The following is a 22,869-nucleotide window of genomic DNA, read 5'->3' as shown; positions in this document are numbered from 1 at the left end:
TACCATAAAAATTTCAGTTTATTAATTTACTTTATAAACTATGGCAATGGCAACTCATTCTTTACAACCCTGACCCTTCAGAGAACGCCAAGAAGAAAAACCAAAGTCCCCCGCCAATACACAGCCGTCCAGGTAGGATCCAATCATATTGCAAGCGTTACTTTGTGGAAATCCATGATATATTATAAAAAATTAAGCTTAAAAAATACTCCGCGAAAAGCAGGAGAATCTGTATTGTGTGATTTATAATTTCTTCAATCCTAATACTCCACCAAACAGATCTTCGCCAATGTACCCTCTACGCACGTTTCGCTCCGAAAGCATCCTCAGGAGATGTTGACTTTACAATGAATAATTGTTAAGCAAATTTAGTAATTATTTACAATGAACGACAGACATACCTGATTCCCCTGATTTTCGTGGAGTATATCAAATTAAGCTTAATTTTCATAAAGATCCAATCAATTTGATTCGTTCCCGCCGTTACGCGTCTACCGGTGTTAACCAATCGGAGAATGACAACCGATGGTCTCGTTCAAAAATAAGACTATATTAAAAAAAAAAACAAACAAGCGGAAATTACAACGCTAGTTATATTAAAATCCTAACTTGTATGTAACAGCTCGCCGGGCAGGTTATCACATAAAACACTCATTGGTTGGTTGGTCGACTTTTTCTGTAACAGGAATTACAAATTCCCAAATTGCACTGTCGGTATCGAATCTACTGTGCCAGGGAATAGGCTAATGAAAAGGTGTAAAAACAAGTAATATTTCAGCGGAACAAACTATAAATTATTTAAGGGGTTTTTTTGTGCGAGTCAGCTCAAAGATTATGGGATTAGAATGTTGGTCGGAAGTAAGAGTTATGGCTTATGGGGCGATGCTAATCCTCGACCTAAACTGGCGCAACATCTGGCGTTTTGACTTGCATGCCAGTCTCTGGATTTGTAATGAGCTTTTATGAATGATAACATTTTCTTCCTAACGTCCACTGCCAAGCAGTGGCGTGCGTTACATATATGCACAGAAGCACTGCATACCCAAATTATTTTACATAGCACGTATTGGAGGAGAGTATTTCTATTTTATGCTTTATATCTGCTTAATGCATAAGAACTACTTTTGCAATTATGTCTCAGTGATACAAATCTATAAATATAATATAGTTGGAGTGACTGTTTGTAATATTGTAATAACCGTTTTTCACTACATGTAAACAAATACTAACTTTTTTTTTTTTTTACATTTTTTGTCTGTCTGTCCGTCTGTTTGTTCTCTGTAATAATCTCTGAAATGGCTGGACCGATTTTGACGGGACTTTTATTAGCAGGTAGCTGATGTAATAAGGAGTAACTTAGGCTACGTTTATTTAAGAAAAACTCTTTAATATCTTCGTGAGATTAAAAAAATTAAGGACACCTAAACAAAACTTAATCGGAAAAGTTCGATTTAAAAGTGCATTTCCTTTCGAAAAAGGCACCATTTTCAAATAAGATGAAGTGAAATTCTGATACTTACCGCTAAGGTAGATATCGGTGTCTCCTGCCACGTAAGACATGAATGCCTCTAAGGCAAAAATTAATAGAAATATTCCATCCAAGCGCGCCCCAATTGACGGCCGGGTGGCGCAGTGGGCAGCGACCCTGCTTTCTGAGTCCAAGGTCGTGAGTTCGATTCCCACAACTGGATAATGTTTGTGTGATGAACATGAATGTTTTTCAGTGTCTGGGTGTTTATATTATAAGTATTTATGTGTATTATATTCATAAAAAAATATTCATCAGCTATCTTAGTACCCATAACACAAGCTACGCTTACTTTGGGGCTAGGTTGCGATGTGTGTATTGTCGTAGTATATTTATTTATTTATTTAATTAGACCTCAAAATTGCTTTCCGTCAGGCATAATAGTCGTCGAACACAAGGCTATCAGATATAAAAAAAATTGTCTATGGACAGATTAATATCTACCGGTGACATATTAGTCTGTGGGCCCCAGACTAACAGCTCAGATCATGCAGCTGCATTCGCCATACATACAAAGTTGGATGCAGTTGTGTGTCATCCTGCAACAATGTCAGTAATCGCGGTTACGTGCTCGAAACGTAAATAGCTACTGCCTTCGGGCACGTCCCATTGCTTCTGTTTTAATCAGCTAGAAGGCGAGGTGCCACCACACTTAAACGCCATTTGGATATATTTTATTTATCAATAATGACAAGGTTACTTGAAAGCATCCGGCTACGCTTTCATCTCTCACAAAAAATAAAAATGAATGTTAAAATGTAAAATGTAATTTGTTGATGTTGGAAAAGACCAACTGCTAATTTTCTTGCCGGCTTCTTCCCAGTAGAATCTGCCTTCCGAACTGGTGGTAGAGTCACTACAAGACAGACTTGACGTTTGAAAAGCGCTTATATTATGCCTGCTTGAAATAAATGAATTTTGAATTTGAATTGCCCCTTTTAGGAAAACAGTTAATTCCACGATATCTAAAATTACAATCTTTGTGTACAATACCCACACTTGCAATATTTTTTTGATTTCTTGTGCAAAATATACTTGAACATATATTTGGCGTATTTTTTATAATTCACAAATGTTTAATGCGACAAAAAAAGCGATCTCGTATTAATATACCATTTTTATTTTCCTCGCACTTTACATTACAAGTTACTACTAAAACTTTAATCATCCAAAACGATCTAAAGAAGAGCCGATAAAAGAATTTGTTGAAAGCGTTTTAACATCTGAGTACTGAGTTATAAACTGTTTTCGAGTTTCTAACGGGTTCCTTTCGCCTTCCGAACCAGTTTAGAGTTACTACAGACAGATTTGACATTTCAAACGGAATAAAGTTGGGTTGGGTGATGACGCGATGATATCCCAGTGGGTAAAACTTCGACTTCACTCTCAAGTGGGGGCCAGCTCGAATCCCAGAACCTATAACTTAGAAGTTAATTTAAGTTTTAATTTTTTTTTTATTTGTGACCATAGATAGCAACGATAATGCTGTATACACCTATAATTGATTATTGTAACGGCACAAGACAGAATTTGTAATTCTAACACATAATTTAATTTTTTTATGAATGTAGTTACAATTCATTGCTGATGTGTCTTATGAATAAATAAAAATATATAAATACGCTTAATACTTATTTCTTCTATCCAATACTTGACGTTTCCCTCTCGAAGCTTTTTGAAACTTAAATACTCGTAACTTCTTCTTCTTTGTCGTTACACTCTTGACAGAGTGGTCGTGGTCATCATGAAGCGTCTTTGAGGGCAGATGTCACACGCCCTACAAGCATCCGCTACTTCTCTCGGCTGGCCGAAAGCCCGGTGCACTCGTGCAAAGGGCCACCCACAGCAGACTTAATCTGATCGGTCCATCGCATGGGTGACCTTCCTCGACCTCTAGTGCCCTCCACCTTGCCCTGCACGACAAGACGCTCTATGGAGTCACTCTCACGCCGGGAGACTTTTAAGATGCGACTCTGTACTAACGCCGAAAGACGTTTTTTAATGCCGATTTCTTGGAGTATAGAGATAAATAAATAAAAATAAATAACTTAAATGTACTACGACAATACACACATCGCTATCTAGCCCCAAAGTAAGCGTAGCTTGTGTTATGGGTACTGAGATAGCTGATGAATATTTTTTTATGAATATAATACACATAAATACTTATAGTATACAGATAAACACCCAGACACTGAAAAACATTCATGTTCATCACACAAACACTCTCCAGTTGTGGGAATCGAACCCACGGCCTTGGACTCAGAAAGCAGGGTCGCTGCCCACTGCGCCACTCGGCCGTCAAAGAGATGTTGGTACGAAATTCGGTCCATGACACTCCCAGCATTCGTCTCCAGCACCACATCTCCAGAGCATCAATTTTCTTCTTCTCGACTAGTCGCAAAGTCCACGTCTCTGCAGCGTATAAAAATGGGGAAAACAAGTGTTTGAACAAGCCGGATCTTAGTAGCATTTGTTATAATTCCTGTTTTTCCATATTTTCTTCAGCCTGTCCATCGCAGTTCTAGCTATCGCCATACTCGTAACTATGATAAAACAATATAGCAGTTCTGTACGTTATAGTGTTTCCGAGCCTTAACTTTTACATACAAAGTTGCATGGTGGTAAATTCACAACGTTTTCGTGTTTATTGTTATAGTTGAACTGTTTCCATTGGTTATTGTAGACTTTGGGTTGAACCAATTATATTTAGGTTATTATAACTGCCCCGCTAGCGATAGCGTAGTGGTTAGGACATCGGTATCACTTTCGGGGGGGCGAGTTCGAATCCCAGCACGCACCTCTAACTTTCCTGAGTTATGTGCGTTTTAAGCAATGAAAATATCACTTCAACAGTGAAGGAGTACATTGTGAGGAAACCTGCATGGCTGAAAGTTGGCAGCGAACCGTCAAATAATTATATATATATAAAAAAAAATATATTTTTTATATTATTTTTTCATGACTAATATTTAAGCATCGAAAACTCTACTCTAATCTACATCAGATATAGATAGATAAATTCTTTATTGCACACAATTGAGGGATAAAGATAATTGAAAATAGTAAAACAAGAAGGCGGTCTTATCGCTATAAGCGATCGCCTCCAAGGCTCCAGACAACCCTTAATGAAAGAATAAAATAAATGATTATGGAAAAGGGATAGTGTAATATTTCAAAAATATGTCATAACATAAACTATATCAACTACATAAATATAAAATGACAATGTGAGATGATGATAACGAAAAGAACACCCGGCTAAGTTTGTTGTGGGCTTCTTAGACCAGGACGCGTTTGGAACCCTCGTAGCTTTAGTTTTAAGTTTACGAATGTAGCCATCACTACTCACTGCTATGTACACATTTTGTATATAATCAACCCATCAAAAGTGCCATCTATGTGCGTGCCTATTTGAATAAAGAAATATTTGACATTGACTTTGACTTTAACATACATAGATAGCTAATAAATATAACGTTAGTCAATTTATACAATTTAGCAGTTGACAGGAAATATTTTTAACTTTACCTCTTATGTTCTAAACGTTTTTATTTTTGCTTTTTTTGCCACACCGAAAAGGTGTGTCAAATCAGCGCGTTGTATTTCGCCAATGTCTCCTATACTTAGCAGATCCTAGAGGAGATTGTCAAAAAAAAAAACATAATTATAGCACTATGGTTTTTATAAATCTTAGTATCCCAAAATAAGTCTTTGGTTGGTGTTATAACTAAAGATTTTTTTTATTATCAACCATAATAGGATATTTAGAGCTTAATTTTGTTAGATTGAATATATTTACAGACAAATTTTACATAGCGACTAAAACTAGCATAAGAAAACTTTGGACATTTAATTCACGGGGAATATTAGGGGGAAGGACGTCGTATAGCTTATGTTCCGGACAGGCAAACAGAAGTCTGTTCAAGACCACATTACAGAGGAATGTTATAGGTAATTATGATTAAGTAATTCTATTAAGAAATTCCATTAACAAAAAGCGGTCTGAAGTTCGGCAGGGAGGTCTTCAAAAAGATTCAAGTATTGACTTCGGAACTACAATATTTAACCGTCGCTTAGGTAAAAAAAACACCCCCCCGCCCTTAAAATAGATCATTAATCGTAATTCCTCCAAAAATGTTTTAAACTTCTAAAATAAGCCGAATCGAAAAAATGTCGAAACGTCACGCACGAAAACGATCTATAACGATTTGGGCGCGCATACGTGTGCCAGAAATACAAAATGGCGGCGGTTTTTCGATTTTTTTTTCCATTTTATTTGTTACGTTTACAGGCATATTTGTTTTTATTGCATCCGATCGCCTTTCTGGTAGTCACGGATATCCCATTAGATGACAAATAAGTATTTATTTTAATAGCATTCCGAATTTGGAGCGGATTATGTAAACTTCTACAGATCCCAAATTTATTGTCGATGGTAATGTATCCATAATATTTTTATTCCCTACGAAGGTAGGTATTAGCAAAGATGACATAATCAATAAATTGAGGAACATTATTATTTCTGAGATTGTAGGTTCGTGGACTGAGAGACATCTGAGATCCACCAAAATCGCGGTAATAACCGGTAATAAAATAAGGGCAATAAATTATGCAAAACTTTAAAACAACAGGTCCCATTGTATGTGATATTTCCCGCGCTTTACAATGACGCCCCGCCAATTTGGACCTGTCAACCGATCAGAGACAATAGAGTTTGAGAAAAAAAAACTCAACGAATAAAAACCTCATTGTTATGCACCTTATGATTCAAATAACAAGGAGTATTCGTGAAATTCATTGTTTATTCTACAAATAATTGTTCGCTAACTTATTTGACAATTCTGACACGGTAATGTCAAATTTAAAAGGATTTTTTTTCAGCGGTGTAGGCGTGTAGGCGTGGGAATGGTGATTTACTAATAACTTTTGTACCGATTAATAGGTATCTTTTCCTACTGAAACTCATCTGTTAGTTTATGCCAGGCCCCCCTTTTAGATATCTAGTAGGACGAGGTTCGATTCTCGGGTCGGACCAATAATGTTATAGGACTTTTAACTGTAAATATAGCAGAGTAACATACAAAATATCAATTTAATACGTAAACAAAGTGCTCAGATTTACTGAAGTTACTGTCAATGTGGTGGTAGATTACGAGTTTAATGCGTATCCTTGATAACGTAGAGTCAATAAAAAAGCCTCATAAAAAAAAGTTTACTACAAGGCACAGCTTACGTCGAAAATTCTCACACCCTAAGCAAATTATCAATTACTTATGAATGACTCTACAGGTGTACTTTTGCAAAAAAATGTCCAAAATAAACAAAACACAGTAAAACCTGCTTTGGACACGTGCGTCCGTCTTTGCGGCCAGAGACAATGGGCATTATGACACTACGCCTTTGCTGCAAAAAAAACAATGCTATAGATATTGACTTTGGTGCGTAAATTTATTGACTTGTTACTCCGTTCCCACGCAAAGGAAATAAATCTTTATGCCTAACCGCATTTTAATTATAAACTTATGTAGATCTAAGTTATTATTTTTTTTTTTTGAGTATTTAAGTATTAGGCTATGTTTGATTACTTCAAGGTCAGGAATAAATCATTTGGCTATTTCGTTTTCATGTCAAGCTGTTATCAGTATCAATAACTTCCAAGAGATACGGGGGTGAAAAAAAATCTTATATTCGAACTCCTATCTATAATTTGTTCGACCTTTACACATTCCACCTGACCCCAGACCAATTTTAACGCTAAGGAGTTTACAATACAAAATTGATAATTCTTAAGTAAGAATAAATTAGCATTTTTAAAGTGCATACTCAGTGTTGGCTTGATTTTCTTAATTTTCTGTACGTTTACGGTGTGCTAAAAAATTTGTGTATCATTAACTCATTTAAAACTACATCCATCCATAGTTTATTATAGTTTTACGCATATCACCATTCTAATATCGCACTGCAAGGCACCGGGCGGGTTTTCACCCCTATGTTGTTAATATCCCAAAAACTCGCACGAAGCGATTTGCATCTTCTTTTCTTATATCATGGCTGGGGTTTGGAACACCCTTCCGAGTTCTGTGTTTCCTAATTCTAACAACCTGGGTATCTTTAAAATTAGAGTGAATAGGCATCTTCTAGGCAAGCGAGTCCCATATTAGGCCACATCAACGCTTTCCATCAGGTGAGATCGTGGTCAAGCGCTAGTCTATATGGTATATGCTACGATACCGAAGGTTCGACCGGTACGGTACCGAAGGAATATTAGATCTACCTTTACCTAAGTTTAAACAATATATTAAAACACATTTAACAAATCGTGGTTACTACACGATTGATGAATTCCTTAACAAGGCTGCTTGGAAGCAGGCCACCCCGCTCTCATCTCACAAAACAGAAAAATTCTAAAGATTGTTAAACTTTAAAATGATGTTGGAAAAGAGCAATCTGCTGAGTTTCTTGCCGGCTCTCCTCGGTGGAATCTGCCTTCCGAACCGGTGGTAGAGTCACTACAAACAGACTGACTTGACGTTTCAAAAGTGCTTATTAATTAGGCCTATTTGAAATAAATGAATTTTGAATTTGAATTTGAAAAAAAATATATCAAAAGTTTCCTACGTAAGAGTACTAGGAAACTATAAAACAGTAGATAGTAACAGTAGCCTATAGTCCCTCTAAAACAACACAGTTTGAAGGGCGTACAGACTAGCACGGACCACCGTGGGTACCCGGATCCGCGGGATTAGAACACGTGTGCCGGGGTTTTGTTACCCCAAGTATCTACTTACTACGGTACTTACTTGGGTTATTGTTTATTGCTGGGAACTGTTATTAGAAAGATTAGGCGGGACATTGTACAAATTATTGTTTAACTTAAATCTTTTTTAATTGATCCCACTGTCATAATCATTTTTGAGTACTTTCGACCTAACCGACCGACCTTTCGATTAAACGGCCTAATTAGTTTTGAAGTAATTTTTTTCTCACATTAAACAGGCGAAAGTTCTGTGTTCAGTTTCTTCTAGTTACTTTTTTTTTAAATTTATTTTACGGCCATGGATTCAAGTCCATGAATAAAACTAAAGACTTTTTTTATATCCTGGAGACCACAGAATTAACTAGTATATTGATACGGTCTGGGGTCAGGTGTGATGTGCAAAAGTCGAAGGAATTACAGATAGGAGTTTGAATATCAGATTTTTTTTACAATACAAATTGATAAATCTTAAGTAAGAAAAATATGCTTTTTTAAAGTGCATACTCTGTGTCGTGTTGTTTTTTTGTGTTTTTAGTGCATTACAAAACACTCCACTTTAGCAGTGTTTCTCGAACAGGTCACTTGATTATAGTCACTTGATTTTATTAAGCTGAAATTATTATACGACTAAAGTTTCTACGGATGAATGTTCGTTACTCTTTCACGCAAAAACTACTGAAGCAATTTGAGTGAATGTTGGAATGATGATATATTATACCCTGGATTAGGATGCTTTTTATCCCGGGAAAATGTACGGTTCTGCAGGATTTTTTTTTTAATACCGAATTTTGATAACTTTTATAACAAATGTTGTTATTTTTAATAATAGGAACTACTATTTTTAATAATATCCTGTATAAAGAAAATGATATATATATATTTTTATTGACATTAATTGTACATTTAGATCATAATTCGATTTTTATATTTATGTTAATATTATTATCGTACGGCCTACTGTCAACTGCCTTTCTGTAACACTGATACATTAACAATAAAATTCTATTCTTTTTCTTTTTTTATAATCCACTACAAGTTGGCCTTTGACTGCAATCTCACCTGGTGGTTAGTGATGATGCAGTCTAAGATGGTAGCGGGCTAACCTGTTAAGGGAGTATAGTAGTCATACCCCTAATTGGTTTCTACGCGACATCGCACTGGAACACTAAATCGCTTAGCGGTACGTCTTCGGTGGTAACTAGCCGCGGCCAAAGGATTCGTGAAAAACCAAAAAAGCCGCGTACAAAGCCGCGGACAAAAGCTGGGTTACCATAAAATGGGGAAAATGAGAATAAGTTTATGAGATAGCAACATTATGCGGGTTTGAAGTCAGAAATGCGCGGGTCGTTTTTACTGTTTTTGGACACAATGCAATAATGGCTGAACGAGGGTTTATATGTTTTATTCTATGCTGGAGATAGGATACTTTTCAATTTAAAAATCGAACGGGCGCCTTGTGGTTAAGATTTCAGCTTACCTTTCGGGGATTCCCCTACCCAGTTCGATCAACGTCACGTACCTCTTACTTAACGAAGCTATGTACATTTTAAGAAACTAAATATCACTTGCTTTAACGGTGAAGGAAAACGTAGTGAGCGTGTTAATTCTACCAATCCGCTCTTGGCCAGCGTGGTGGGCTACGCCCTTAACCCTGACAGAAAACCCGGGCACTGTAGTGGGCCGGTGATGGGCTGATAATTACGATGATGAAGATGAATGTGATCATCATTTTCTCAAATTTTTCATTTTGCATTTTTTTTGTGTGCACAGCGTTTTGTAAGCATAAGCAGGAAGATAGTGTTAAATAGAAAAATCCTCCTTCTATACGAGTAATATGAAAAATTTTGGGTATGCAGTGCTTTTGTGCATTTATGGAATGCACGCCACTGATGATGATAACTTGACATCTTGGTGACACACTACATATAATTTTGGAGCCCGGGAAAATAAATGATTCCCGCGAATTAAAAACAAACACAGAACAAAAGCAATCAAAGTTGCCGGCAACAGCTAGCTACTGCGCCAGTCGGCCGTCAAATAACGGCCGACTGGCGCAGTGGGCAGCGACCCTGCTTTGAGTCCTAGGCCGTGGGTTCGATTCCCACAACTGGAAAATGTTTGTGCGATAACGATGATTGTTTTTCAGTGTCTGGGTGTTTATCTATATAAAATAAGTATTGATATGTATTTTAATGAGAAAAAAATAATCCACAGCTATCTTAGTACCCATAACACAACTACGCTTACTGTGGGGCTAGAAGGCGATGTGTGTATTGTCGTAGTATATTTATTAATTTATTATTTGTTTATAAACAAAACTACCGCAACGCATCGCCCGCCTGCGTTATTACTTTATTTTCAGTAAATTTTTCTTTATGACTTTTGCCTTTTTGTTCCGTATTCAAATAGCTTGTTAATACGAGTAGGTCAAAGGTTATTTAACATCACTTATGAATTTGGCTAAAAACAATAAAAGATTTCGCTTAGAAACAAAATATGCCTATAATTATTCCCCTTCCAACTTTGACTTCATCAGAACCTACCACAAGAGGTATTGAAGTTTAAGGCTAACTTGTAGTTAAATGACAAAAAAAAAACAAAACGCTTCACGGTCTGTGGCAGATCTTTTTGAATAAAGAAGATTAGATCCCATTTCAGTTTTTTCGTAGATTATTCCTTGTACATGAGATTATCTGCAAGTGGCATCTCTGTTAACACATTCAAAGCTATCTGGACAACGCAGGCGTTTGTAATTATTATAAATATAATAATAATGAGCAACAGTTATGCGTGGACATGTCACACGGGTCGTAACGTTTGAAAAGAATCAATAAATTGTCTGGTATTTGCATATCTGTACGCGGCCATCTTGGATCGTGAAAACGTCAAAAGGTTTACGAGGTGACAATTTGATTCGAAATTCGAAACGCTTTTTTTTATTTCGCGAATGTTTATTTTGTCTTTAGATTATTTTATGACACATTGATGCCTATTGTACGAGTTTTGAATTATTTTAGTTATCAATTTCTCAACCAAACATAAATCTCTGATTTATGTAGGGTTTACCATTATAATTTCTTTCTTTGTCCACGTTTATTACGGTTGTTTACAAATCTTGTGGAAACCGTTGGTTTCCCTGGGATGATAGCCAACGTTTTCGTGGGATTCGTTTTAGTCTATGAATTCTATGAAATACCTTTGACTGTGTTACGATATCGTACATTGCTTTTTGATAGCGACCTTTGACAAACACCATCGGTTATTAAAATGGCATTTCGCATTTTTTTCTCTCCCAAACCGTTACGTAACAAGATAGGGACGTCAACAGTATTAACAGAATAACAATGGAATTATATTGTCGAAGTCGTCAAATCTATGCGGGTTCTGTGACAGCCATTGTACCTGTTCTAAAGTTCCGTCGATTTTTTTTTCGGAAACGGACATTAGGAAGGAAGGTGTGTTTTCAGCCAGTACGCATTTGAACCTGTTAGTGTAAGGTGCATTTTTTTTTAAGTGCGCTACGTTCGAAAACTACCCGGACGTCGACGAATTTTCCGTTAAGTTGTGACGCGTTCGTAATTCAAAAATACTTGGTTTAATTAGAGTTTAATAACTTTTATCAATCAATTTAGGAATGTGCAGTTATTTTGTATAAAAAGAATTGTTTCGTTTTTAAATTCTGTTATCAAACGTGAATACATTTGATTTTCAAATATTGTCTTAGTAAAAGTAAGTTTCAGTACGTTTATCAAATTTTTTAACGTTCGAAAAGCAACGTTCTGAAACAATCTGGTATTATGATACGAAACGTTTGAATTTCAAAACAATTAATTTGTTAATTCAACAGATAACAATTAATAACTAAGTGGAAATACCTATTTCCACAGATTATTTATTAATTTATAATGAAATATCCGTGTCGCAAAGTGCTTGGCAAATATAATACGTCTGAAATCGATAATATGGACTTACGTAAGTATTATCTATAAATTTGTATTAATAACTGTCTCTTTTTAAGCTCATTTGAAATATGATTTTTGCAAAGTACATTGTGCTGTTTTGGCACTACGAAAAGCCATAAATCAAAAGAAGAAGAAGAAGAAATATGATTTTTGAATTACTTAAAAAAGAACTGTTTTTTTTGGCGTTGTATTGAGTAGGTACTGCTGCACCATTTTTGACAGGATGTTTTGTCATTGATAGACATCTGTCACATAATTGTAATAGCAGACTTGGCTTCATTTCCTCTTGCCATCATCCCTGAGCAAACCGAGAGGTTCCAAAGTGCATGATGGACGCAGAAGCCAGAACGCTAAGTTTAATGTTTTTTTAGCATTCATTTTTCTCTCACAAGATAGAAAAATGTAAAATGTAAATTTTTGATGTTGGAAAAGAGCAACTGCTGAGTTTCTTGCCGGCTTCTTCTCGGTAGAATCTGCCTTCCGAACCGGTGGTAGAGTCACTACAAACAGACAGACTTGACGTTTCAAAATTGCTTAGGTATATGCCTACTTGAAATAAATGAATTTTGAATTTAGATTTTTTTTTTTTTTAATTTTTTATTCATCATTACCAAACGATTATTGGTCCACTACAGGCAGTGGCGTGCATAGAGGGTATGCACAGGGTCTGCAGATGGTAAAAAATTAAGAAAATCTTCAGTACGAGTTCTAAAAAACTTAAGGATAGGCATTGTAAGGGTTATAAAAAGCCTGGGGATTTTCTTCATTTTATATCACCTGCATACGTAGTGCACGGGTCTCCACTTAAAAATAAATAAATATAAATACATAAACATACTACGACAATACACACATCGCTATCTAGCTCCAAAGTAAGCTTAGCTTGTGTTATGGGTACTGAGATGACTGTTGAATATTTTTAAAAGGGAAACGGTTATAGCCCAGTGGGTAGGACTTGGACTTCACTTTCGGGGGAGCGAGTTTGAATCCCAGCTCGCACATCTGAACATGTGAGTTTTAAGCTATTAAAATATCAACGGGGAGGGAAACATAGCGAGGAAACCTGCACACCTGAGAGTTCTCCATAATGTTCTCAACGGTGTGTGAAGTCCACTAATGCGGCCACCACTATACATAAATACTTATATTATGCATATAAACACCCAGACACTGAAAAACATTCATGTTTCTCACACAAACATTTTCTAGTTGTGGGAGTCGAACCCACAGCCTGGGTTGTATCTATCTGGACTCAGAAAGCACTGTCGGTCGCTGCTCACTGCGCCAATCGGCCTTCGTAAGAAAGAAAAGGGTTAAGGCCTTCATACGCCTTTGCATCCATTTCGGAGAACTTCTAGGCACGCAGGTTTCCACGCACGGTGAAGTGAAAACTTCACCGTTAAAAAAATATATATTTTATGCTTAAATTAAAAACACACGTAACCACGTAAATCTTGAAATTTAGAAGTTTGTTCGGCATCGAAATCAGTCCTCCCGAAAGAAATGACGTAGAATTGAACGCTAGGCTAACACCGCATATGATTTTTTAATTGCAACACTCAAAATAGTTAATTTGAAGGAATTTTATCACAAATTCCTTTGCTCCTGGCAACACTTACGGTTAATGGTGGCAATCTGTTGTTTTATTGGCGCGCTTTTAGCCAAAGGGCGAATAGGGTTGCCAACGATGTTCCCAGTTACCTTATAAAAAAAACGATTAGCCTAACAGCTAACTCTATCAATTCAAATGGGCGATAGCGCCAGCATTTTAGTTACCTTGCTCATAAGTGAACAGCTGCATCTATTATGTCAGACTGCTTACATTTTTAGTGAAAATTTATTACTATAAGCGTTTTTTTGAAGTGAAAACTTCTTTAGCGGCGTTGAGCACTTTTTCTGTAATGGGTATAAAATCTTAAACTCGCGTCAGGACACGTGACCTGATCGAAAAAGCGTAAGACGGATGGAGAGTAGACAGCTATCTACTATTTATTTATTTATTATTTATTTACTATTTTGTATCAGTTTTAGAGATTGGCGATGATAGTTCTAGTAATGATGATGGTGAAAAAGTCGTTGAAATTATGGATGAAAGTTGATTTTTCGGAGAGATAAACTTTTTAATGTAAAATAATTGTAATAGTTTTAAAGTGTTAAATTTTTAATGTAATATAAATTGTCATGTTTGTGTACGATAGCGCAATAAATGAATATTGTATTCTACCACATAAATGATAGTACTTTTATACTGATAAAGCAATTGGTGCAAAATTATTCCCTAACCATTCCAAAATATCAAACATGCTCAACGTTAATTAATAATCAAGTTTTCACTTCTGCCGGCACTCCCGGAGTGCAACCCGTCTTTTTTTTTTAATTGAATGTTAGTTTGTAACCTGAAACATATATATCTATCATAGTATATATAAATTTATGTTGGTATTTGTGTAGTTAATATGTAAATGTAGTATGTATGTTCATGTAAGTTTATATTAAATTTTTTTTTTTGTTTTTTTTTTTTTGTAACTTACTTTACGCACCATCCATTTTCCACTCTTTCATCGGCTTCGTACGCTCAGGTTGCCTTTAAAAGATCACTTTTAGTGATAATGCCGCCTTTGCACCCTAGCACTAAGTACTATTACTGTTTTCCTTGTATTTCCCTTTTTTTTGTTGTGTTGCAATAAAGTTTTTCTATTCCATTCTATTCTGAAATGGTGTTAACATCGAATTGAAGTGTCAAATAAAATATAGGTCTTAGATTAAATTTGTTAAACTATTTGCCACAGAAAAAAACCGCTTGGCATCAGGAATGCCGTAATGAGTTAGATATAAGCTGTGGCGTGCATAGAGGATATGCACAGGGTATGCAGATGATATAATATGAAGAAAATACTCAGTAGGAGCTACAAATACTTAAGGGTAGGGTTTTTATAACTCTTACAATGCCTATCCTCAAGTACTTTATAACTCTTATCGGAGATTTTCTTCATTTTATATCATCTGCATACCCTGTGCATACCCTCTATGCACGCCACTGGATATAAGCATGGCAAGTTTGTAGCGACAGGCAATCAAACGTCACTTTTTTATTTTTTTGTGCAATGTGACGTTTGGCAGCATTGGTCGCGAGTTTTACGCCTGTCGCAAGTTCATAGTGAGATACGTTATCACCATGCGGGTATCAGCTATTTAAGCAAATTAATAACAAAAATTGTGTGGACGTCACATCATGTAACATTTAGCTCTTACGTGTCAATTCCTCACAATAATTTACGTAAGACGCATTCTTAACAAATATTATCGTGAAATAAATCTAACATAAAACCTTTACACATAGTAATATTGGTATAACGTATGCATTCGAGGCAGCGCCAAACCGGTACTGAGCGACGCGATAGCTCGCAGTACAGAATTACCTACACTGGATTTATTAGTGCGCTACCTTTTGTATACTGTATTGCTTTTTAATGGTTAAAATATGATATTGTATATATTTAAACTTATTGGATTTTAGAGGAATGTACAGCTTCTTAATAAACTCATGTGAGTTTCAGGATGCGAAGAATATATATTTTATAATTTTGTGTAATAAAAATAAAATAATAAGTTCAGCCTTCAGTGATTAAATAATCAAATATTGAGTCTGTGCAAAAAACGGATTGCCAATAGCGACAGCCCTAAGTTCCCATATTTCTATTTTCTGTAAGCCGGCAAGGACATTTGTAAGAATTACCAGCCCTGAATAATTCAACATGGCGCTGTTCGCTTTCCCGCCAATATTGTTTTTTTAATCTGCATAGGTGCAAAGGCTATATAACTATTCAGCCTAACTCATTACAGGTCTCGAGACTGTTCCGTTGTTCTAAGAGTGAATGTATAATTTCGTGATGCATATGTAATTTTGGCGGGATATATTTCACTAGTTACCTGCAACTTTACACAATCCATAATACTGTACGTTAATTACGATAGTAAAACAACAGTAAATCAAATAGAATATCATTCAATACTTTTACTAAGCATTATACTAAAAAGCCAAAAATACATTCAAAAACTATTTATAGATTGCCTCGTCAGAATCTGGCTAGGTGACAATTTGACCACCTGGATGTAAGACAAGCAATTAATAAACTTTTCAAAATAGGTCCACAATAACTGATGGAGAAATCGGTGAACAAATGTTAAAACAAAACTGTGAAACCCTTCTTTTTTTGAAGTTTGTTAAAAATAACAGCTCTCCAAAGATAAAGAAACCAAAATAAAAAATTTTCACTTTTTTCTACTTACTCGTAAGTACACGAAGGTAAAAAAAGTACTCCGAATTTGAATATCTCAAAATGGCGCGCTGTTGTTTTCCCGCCAATATAAAGTTTTCTTTCTTTTTGAACATAGACGCAAGGGTGTATAAATATTCATGCTTACATCATTAAAAATATGGAAGTGTGAATGTATAATTTTATGATGAATAATAATGGCGGTAGGAAGGGCCAAGGCGGACATATGAAAAGTAGCTTTTGCTTGCAACTATACGTCCACTTAGATTTGTTATCTTGGTATTTTTTTTTTTGACAAATAAGAACCGACTTTGTTATACAACTGAAAAGCTATATTTTGTACAACATTTTTAACACAGTGCCAAGTAAAATGTAGAAACTACTGGTACTTTCCTTGCTTCTATATAAAAAGGTATACGAAGTATACCTAAAGGTACGATCTTATACCCAGTAACTTTCTACAGTTAAGTTTTTAAGTCGGTGCGACTTAAAAACTTAATTTTATCACGCATTTTAGTGGGTAGTGTTACGAAGTGCTTTTCTTGCAATTATTTACAAATTTCGACCTAAAAATTACGTACCTATTGTTTATATCCTCTTTAGTAACTACTGTATAACAAAGAGGATATATACACTATGATATACTGTATAATATTCTGCTTTACTTCTGCTGCTCATTAAAAACTCTCCTTCCTTCCAGCTTGCCGCAAAGAGCAGCACCGGTCTTACGGCGTCACTGCGGCCATCATGAAGGAGAAAAGCAAGAACGCAGCGCGATCCAGAAGAGAAAAGGAGAACGCCGAATTCTTAGAACTAGCCAAACTTCTTCCGCTTCCATCAGCAATAACCTCACAGCTCGACAAGGCGTCAGTTATAAGACTTACCACAAGCTATCTCAAAATGAGACAAGTATTTCCAGATGGTAAGTTGATAGCACTTTATTTTTCATACAAAGTACTCTTATTAGCTTATGCTTGATCTGATATGAAGTGATCAAAAATTACCAGGAAAGCACAATATACAAAGAGCTACTTTGTTAAATGTATATTAAGATTTGGTAATAAAAAGGAGAACTATCCAAACTTCTACTTTCTTCTTTCATCAGCTATAACCACGAGAAGGCCCTAATTATTTATAATTCATACCCAAAAACTATCTCCCAATAAAACAAGTATTAATTTAGTACTCTCAAAAGCTTCTGCGTTCCTGGTACTTCGAGTCTTAAGAGTAAGGAACTAAGAGTTCCTTCTACCATCATAATCCATCTTCCCCAGGTCTTGGAGACGCATGGGGCGCGGCACCACCACCTCCACAGCCCCGGGAACTGTCCATCAGGGAGCTGGGCTCACATCTCCTTCAGACCCTGGACGGTTTCATATTCGTGGTGGCACCTGATGGCAAGATCATGTACATAAGTGAAACAGCGTCGGTGCACCTTGGGTTGAGTCAGGTACGAAGGTTAAAAAAGGCATAAGAATTAAGGTTTTATTTCAAAATCAATTATTTCAAGTAGGTACTTTAGTTTTTTCGACGGCCGATTGACGCAGTGGGCAGCGAACATGCTTTCTTAATCCAAGGCCGTGGGTTCGACTCCCACAGCTGGACAATATTTGTGTGATGAACATATATGTTTTTCAGTGTCTGGGTGTTTATCTATATATTATATAAAGACCCAGAGACTGAAAAGTATTTAGGTGTATTATTTATAAAAATCATTCATCAGTTATCTTAGTATCCATAACACAAGCTACGCTTACTTTGGGACTAGATGGCGATGTATTGTCGTAATATATTTTTTTTTTTTTTTTTTTTTAATTAAACTCTAGCATCGGCAGATTCTACTGAAAATATTATATTTAGGCTTAAACCTATCATCATGCCTGACGAAAAGCAACGATGGGTTCTAGATTAGAGCGCGTTTTTCGAAAAACAACACAGGCTATTCTTTATCCCAAAAAAACAAACGGTTCCAAAGAGATTTGTAAAAAAAACATTAATAATCGCGTTCAGCGAGTCAATATTGTAAATGTGAAATTACTATGAGTAGGCAATCACTCGACTTGATTCTTGGCATAGAGTTACATAAAAGGGCGGAGACTAACTTACGCTACTTTAAATCCCAGGAAAACAAAAGAGATTGGTAAAAATCCGCCAAAAAGGGGAATTAAGAACTCTGACAAAAGCGAAAATAGTCTCGCTTTTGTCAGAGTTCGGAAGTTAGGAAGTATTCCTATATATTTAGGTGTCGTCTCTTTTTTATTAACAAAGAGATTTGTGATATTTATTTATTATATCACTGTTTAATTTCCTAACAATCGTAGTTTAAAGCAGAGTAGATAAATACAGTCAAACCTGGATAAGCGAGAGTTCAAGGGAGATCTCATTCTCGCTTATAGAGGTTTCTCACTAACCCGAGTTACTCGCTAATGCAGGTACATGGGTAGCGTTTCTCTCTTATAGAGGTACGCAGCAATAACAAGACATTCATGCACTATGTATGTACTGCTAACTCGGTCATACAACCCACGATAACTCTGCAGCTCGCACGTAAATGAATATTTTTCACTTAGAGGCATTTCCGAGTAAAACAAAAAGTTTTTTTTTTCTTTTCTTTCTTTCTTTATTCTAGTAGACCACATTTGATGTTTGGCAGTTTGGTTAGAACTCTTTGCTTTCAGGCAACGGAAAGATTTGTAAAATCTCTCTGGCACCGTCGCCGCAATCAGTCAGGGACAGTTGTTTTGATTCGTTTTGGGATCATTGCTGTAAACTAAGTAGATTTTCGGCTAAGCGGTGATTACCCACGACTTCACTTTTTCGGGGCCGAGTTCGAATCCCAGCACACACCTCTAACTTTTCAAAGTTATTTGCGTTTGGAGTAATTAAAATATCACTTGCTTCAACGGTGAAGGAAACCTGCATGCCTGAGAGTTCTTCATACTGTTCTCAATGGGGTGTGGAGTCCACCAATCCGCACTGTGTCAGGGTGGTGGACTACGGCCTTAACCCCCTCTCGTTGTGGAAAGAGATAAATGAATATACACTACGACAATACACACATCGTCATCTAGCCCCAAAGTAAGCGTAGCTCGTGTTATGGGTACTAAGATGAGTGATGAATAATTTTAACATGAATAATAAACATAAATACTTATTATATACAGATAAACACCCAGACACTGAAAAACATTCATGTTCATCACACAAACATTTTCCGGTTGTGGGAATCAGACCCACGACCTTGGACTCAGAAAGCAGGGTCGCTGACCACTGCGCCACTAGGCCGTCAGTAATTAAAATAACACTTGCTTCAACTATGCATGCCTGAGAGTTCTTCATAATTTTCTCAATGATGTGTGGAGTCCACCAATCCGCACTGGGCCAGCGTGGTGGACTACGGCCTTAACTCCTTCTTGTTGTGGTAGGAGATGATGATGATAAAGTAGTTTTGCCTGTATCAGCGGTTCTCCTGATAATTCTCCTGGCGCAAAAACCCACGGTTCATTTTGACGCTTCTTGGGAGTAGATCGTTAATTGGTTTTTACACAGGTGGAACTGACAGGAAACTCGATCTACGAGTACATCCATCAAGCAGATCACGACGAGATGAATGCAGTGCTAAGCTTGCAGCATCCCCACACTTACATCGTACCACCTTCGCTCGGGTGAGTTAAGTTAAGCGTATAATTAAGTCGCTAAAACAACATTAATGCTGGATACAAGCAGGCGTTACTTTGCGGAAATCCATGATATAGTCAAAGTCAAAGTCAAAAATATCTTTATTCAAGTAGGCCCACAGTCGGCACTTTAGATGCGTACATAAGAACCACACGGTAGTGAGATGATGGCGATAACCACATTCGTAAACTTAAAACTAAAGCTACGAGGGTTCCAAACGCGTCCTGGTCTAAGAAGAAGCCCACAACAAACTTAGCCTGGTGTTTTTTTTTTGTTATCACCATCTCACAATGTCATTTTAAATTATTAGAAGAGCAACCTGGTTAGAGAAATAATTTACACCCAAGCTTTTTTTATCGTTGACGTAGTTCTTTATACTATAATAGGACTATAATAGGATATATTATTTTCATCAAATACATTATTTGAAATTGTAACACTTAGTTGTAAATAATTATGTGCAATAACGGATACCTTCTATCAGGAAGAGATCCAAAAGCTATACCACATAATCCCAAGATTTTAGCTTAGTTTTTGGTTCAACCATTTTAAATTAATTTATTATATTTTGCATCATTTGGAAAAGAAAACTAAAATAAAATTGGTATTTGTAATGTTTTCACCACTATGAATGAATAAATAAGTTTATTATTATTTTTTTTATTTTTTTTTGTATTTTCAAAATTAAGCTACACTCCACGAGAAGCAGGAGAATCTGTGTGGTGCAACTTACAAAATTCAAAAAATTCAAAATTTAATTCAAGTATGCCTAATACAAGCACTTTTGAAACGTCAAGTCTGTCCGTGTGTAGTGACTCTACCACCGGTTCGGAAGGCAGATTCTACCGAGAAGAAGCCGGCAAGAAACTCAGCAGTTGCTCTTTTCCAACATCAAAATTTTACATTTTACATTTTATCATTCATTTTTCTATCTTGTGAGAGATGAAAGCGGAGGCGGATGCTTCCAAGCAACCTTGACATTAAGAAACCCCTTACAACCCCCTCAACCCCTACACCCCACACCAAACAGATCCTCGGCAATATACCCTCCACGCACGCCTCGCTCCGAAAACGGAGCAACCCCAGCAGATGTTGACTTTACAATTTTAAAGCTTAATTTTGATAACATTATATGTAGTATGACTTGAAAGCGTAGCTGACTGCTCCAAACAACCTTGGCGTTAAGATCGTACGGGTGCGTACATAGAAAACATTTATGGCTTAAGATCTTTATCTCTCAAAAGAATTACAAAGAATTCGCTTAGTTGAGAAAACATTAAAGTTAAACAATAAAACATGTTGTGAGCGTACACTATAGAAAGTGCATATCTTAATATAAATAAATCTCCTGTCACGATGTTTGTCCGCGATGGACTCCTAAACTACTTAACCGATTTTAAATTAAATTGGCACACCGTGAGCAGTCTGGTCCAACTTAAGAGATAGGATAGCTTAGATCTTTAATTATAGTCGCAATTTTATTTTATTGCAAATTATTTGTCTATAATTAATTGACAGTCACATATTATATATATATATATATACTACTATACTCATTTAAGGCTTAGTGATACTGAATACTTTAAAAACAAAATCTAACGCAGACGAAGTCGCGGGCAACAGCTAGTAAATCTATAAAGCATAACATTCGTAAAATCGGAATCGGCGGGTAGTTTCACAAATATTACCGAGCAAAAACATACGACTTAAACAAAGATCATCGTTCACTGGAAACGACTTATACTGACATAAATCATTTATCAAGTAGAATTTAATTTTTATTCTTAAAAATAAACGTAGATTTAGCTTCTTTTATATCAGATGGCAGTTTATTATAAATCCGCGCTCCTTCAAAAATAATATTTTTGCTGCCATAAGTATTAGTTCGAGGTTTGTGATGTAATAAGAGTTGATTTGGCATTTTTTATTTATATCACCACAAGCCAGTTCTTGAATGCAATCTCACCAGTGATGAAGCAGTCTTCTTCTTCAGTTTTTTTTTCTATATATCGGCTGCAACGATTTTCATGAAATTTAGTATACGGGGGGTTTCGGGGGCGATAAATCGATGTAACTAGGATTAATTTTTAGAAAATGTCATTTAATTTGTGTTTTCCGGTAATAACCGATTTGGTGCAGGCGAAGTTGCACGGGTCAGCTAGTTTTACTTTATTTATTACTAGCGTACCCAGCCACCACAACCCAGCTTCGCCGGGCTAGATTTTGCTTTATTTTATTTAAACAATGAACTTACATCATTAAATTTTTAATTTAAGTCTCATAATATATTAAATCATTTATTTCTCCCCGTATTCATTCTCTTCTATTCTCTTCTCGAGCGGGTGAAGATCATTAACCCATGTACACCGAACAATAGAATATCATCATAGTAAATAAAAGCTGTATTTGACAGTTCAAACATACGAGTGCTCCGATCGTCACCAAACTTTACAGGATTACTCGCCAGGTCAATCCGGAGATTACCTGAAAGTTTCATTGAAATCGGTCCAGCCGTTTCGGAGCCTATACGGAACATACCCACACACTTTCTCTTTTACGAGTATATATATAGATTTTTTATTCATTTTTGTAATTTATGTTTATTATTTAAGTATTATTTTGTGTACACCCAAACCCTTCTTTTTAACAACATGTACTTTCGAA

At 36.1% G+C, this 22,869-nt stretch overlaps 1 protein-coding gene across 3 annotated transcripts in view; it reads left to right on the top strand.

The window, feature by feature from the left end:
• Positions 1-22,869, top strand: part of LOC120635354 (single-minded homolog 1) — a 66,955-nt gene that overhangs the window by 24,855 nt on the left and 19,231 nt on the right. For 2 of the 3 annotated variants that reach the window (XM_039906346.1, XM_039906344.1), the window contains exons 2-4: positions 17,228-17,449; positions 17,802-17,977; positions 20,077-20,192. In XM_039906346.1, coding sequence (XP_039762280.1) covers positions 17,275-17,449; positions 17,802-17,977; positions 20,077-20,192 — 467 coding nt within the window. In that variant the 5' untranslated portion in view covers positions 17,228-17,274. Of the gene's footprint in view, positions 1-12,249; positions 12,261-17,227; positions 17,450-17,801; positions 17,978-20,076; positions 20,193-22,869 lie in introns of those variants that run through there. The other variant, XM_039906345.1, reaches the window with a different exon arrangement.

This window comes from Pararge aegeria, chromosome 26 (genome assembly GCF_905163445.1).
Source record: "Pararge aegeria chromosome 26, ilParAegt1.1, whole genome shotgun sequence".
Lineage (NCBI taxonomy): Eukaryota > Metazoa > Arthropoda > Insecta > Lepidoptera > Nymphalidae > Pararge > Pararge aegeria.
This window is presented reverse-complemented; position numbering and strand designations above follow the sequence as displayed.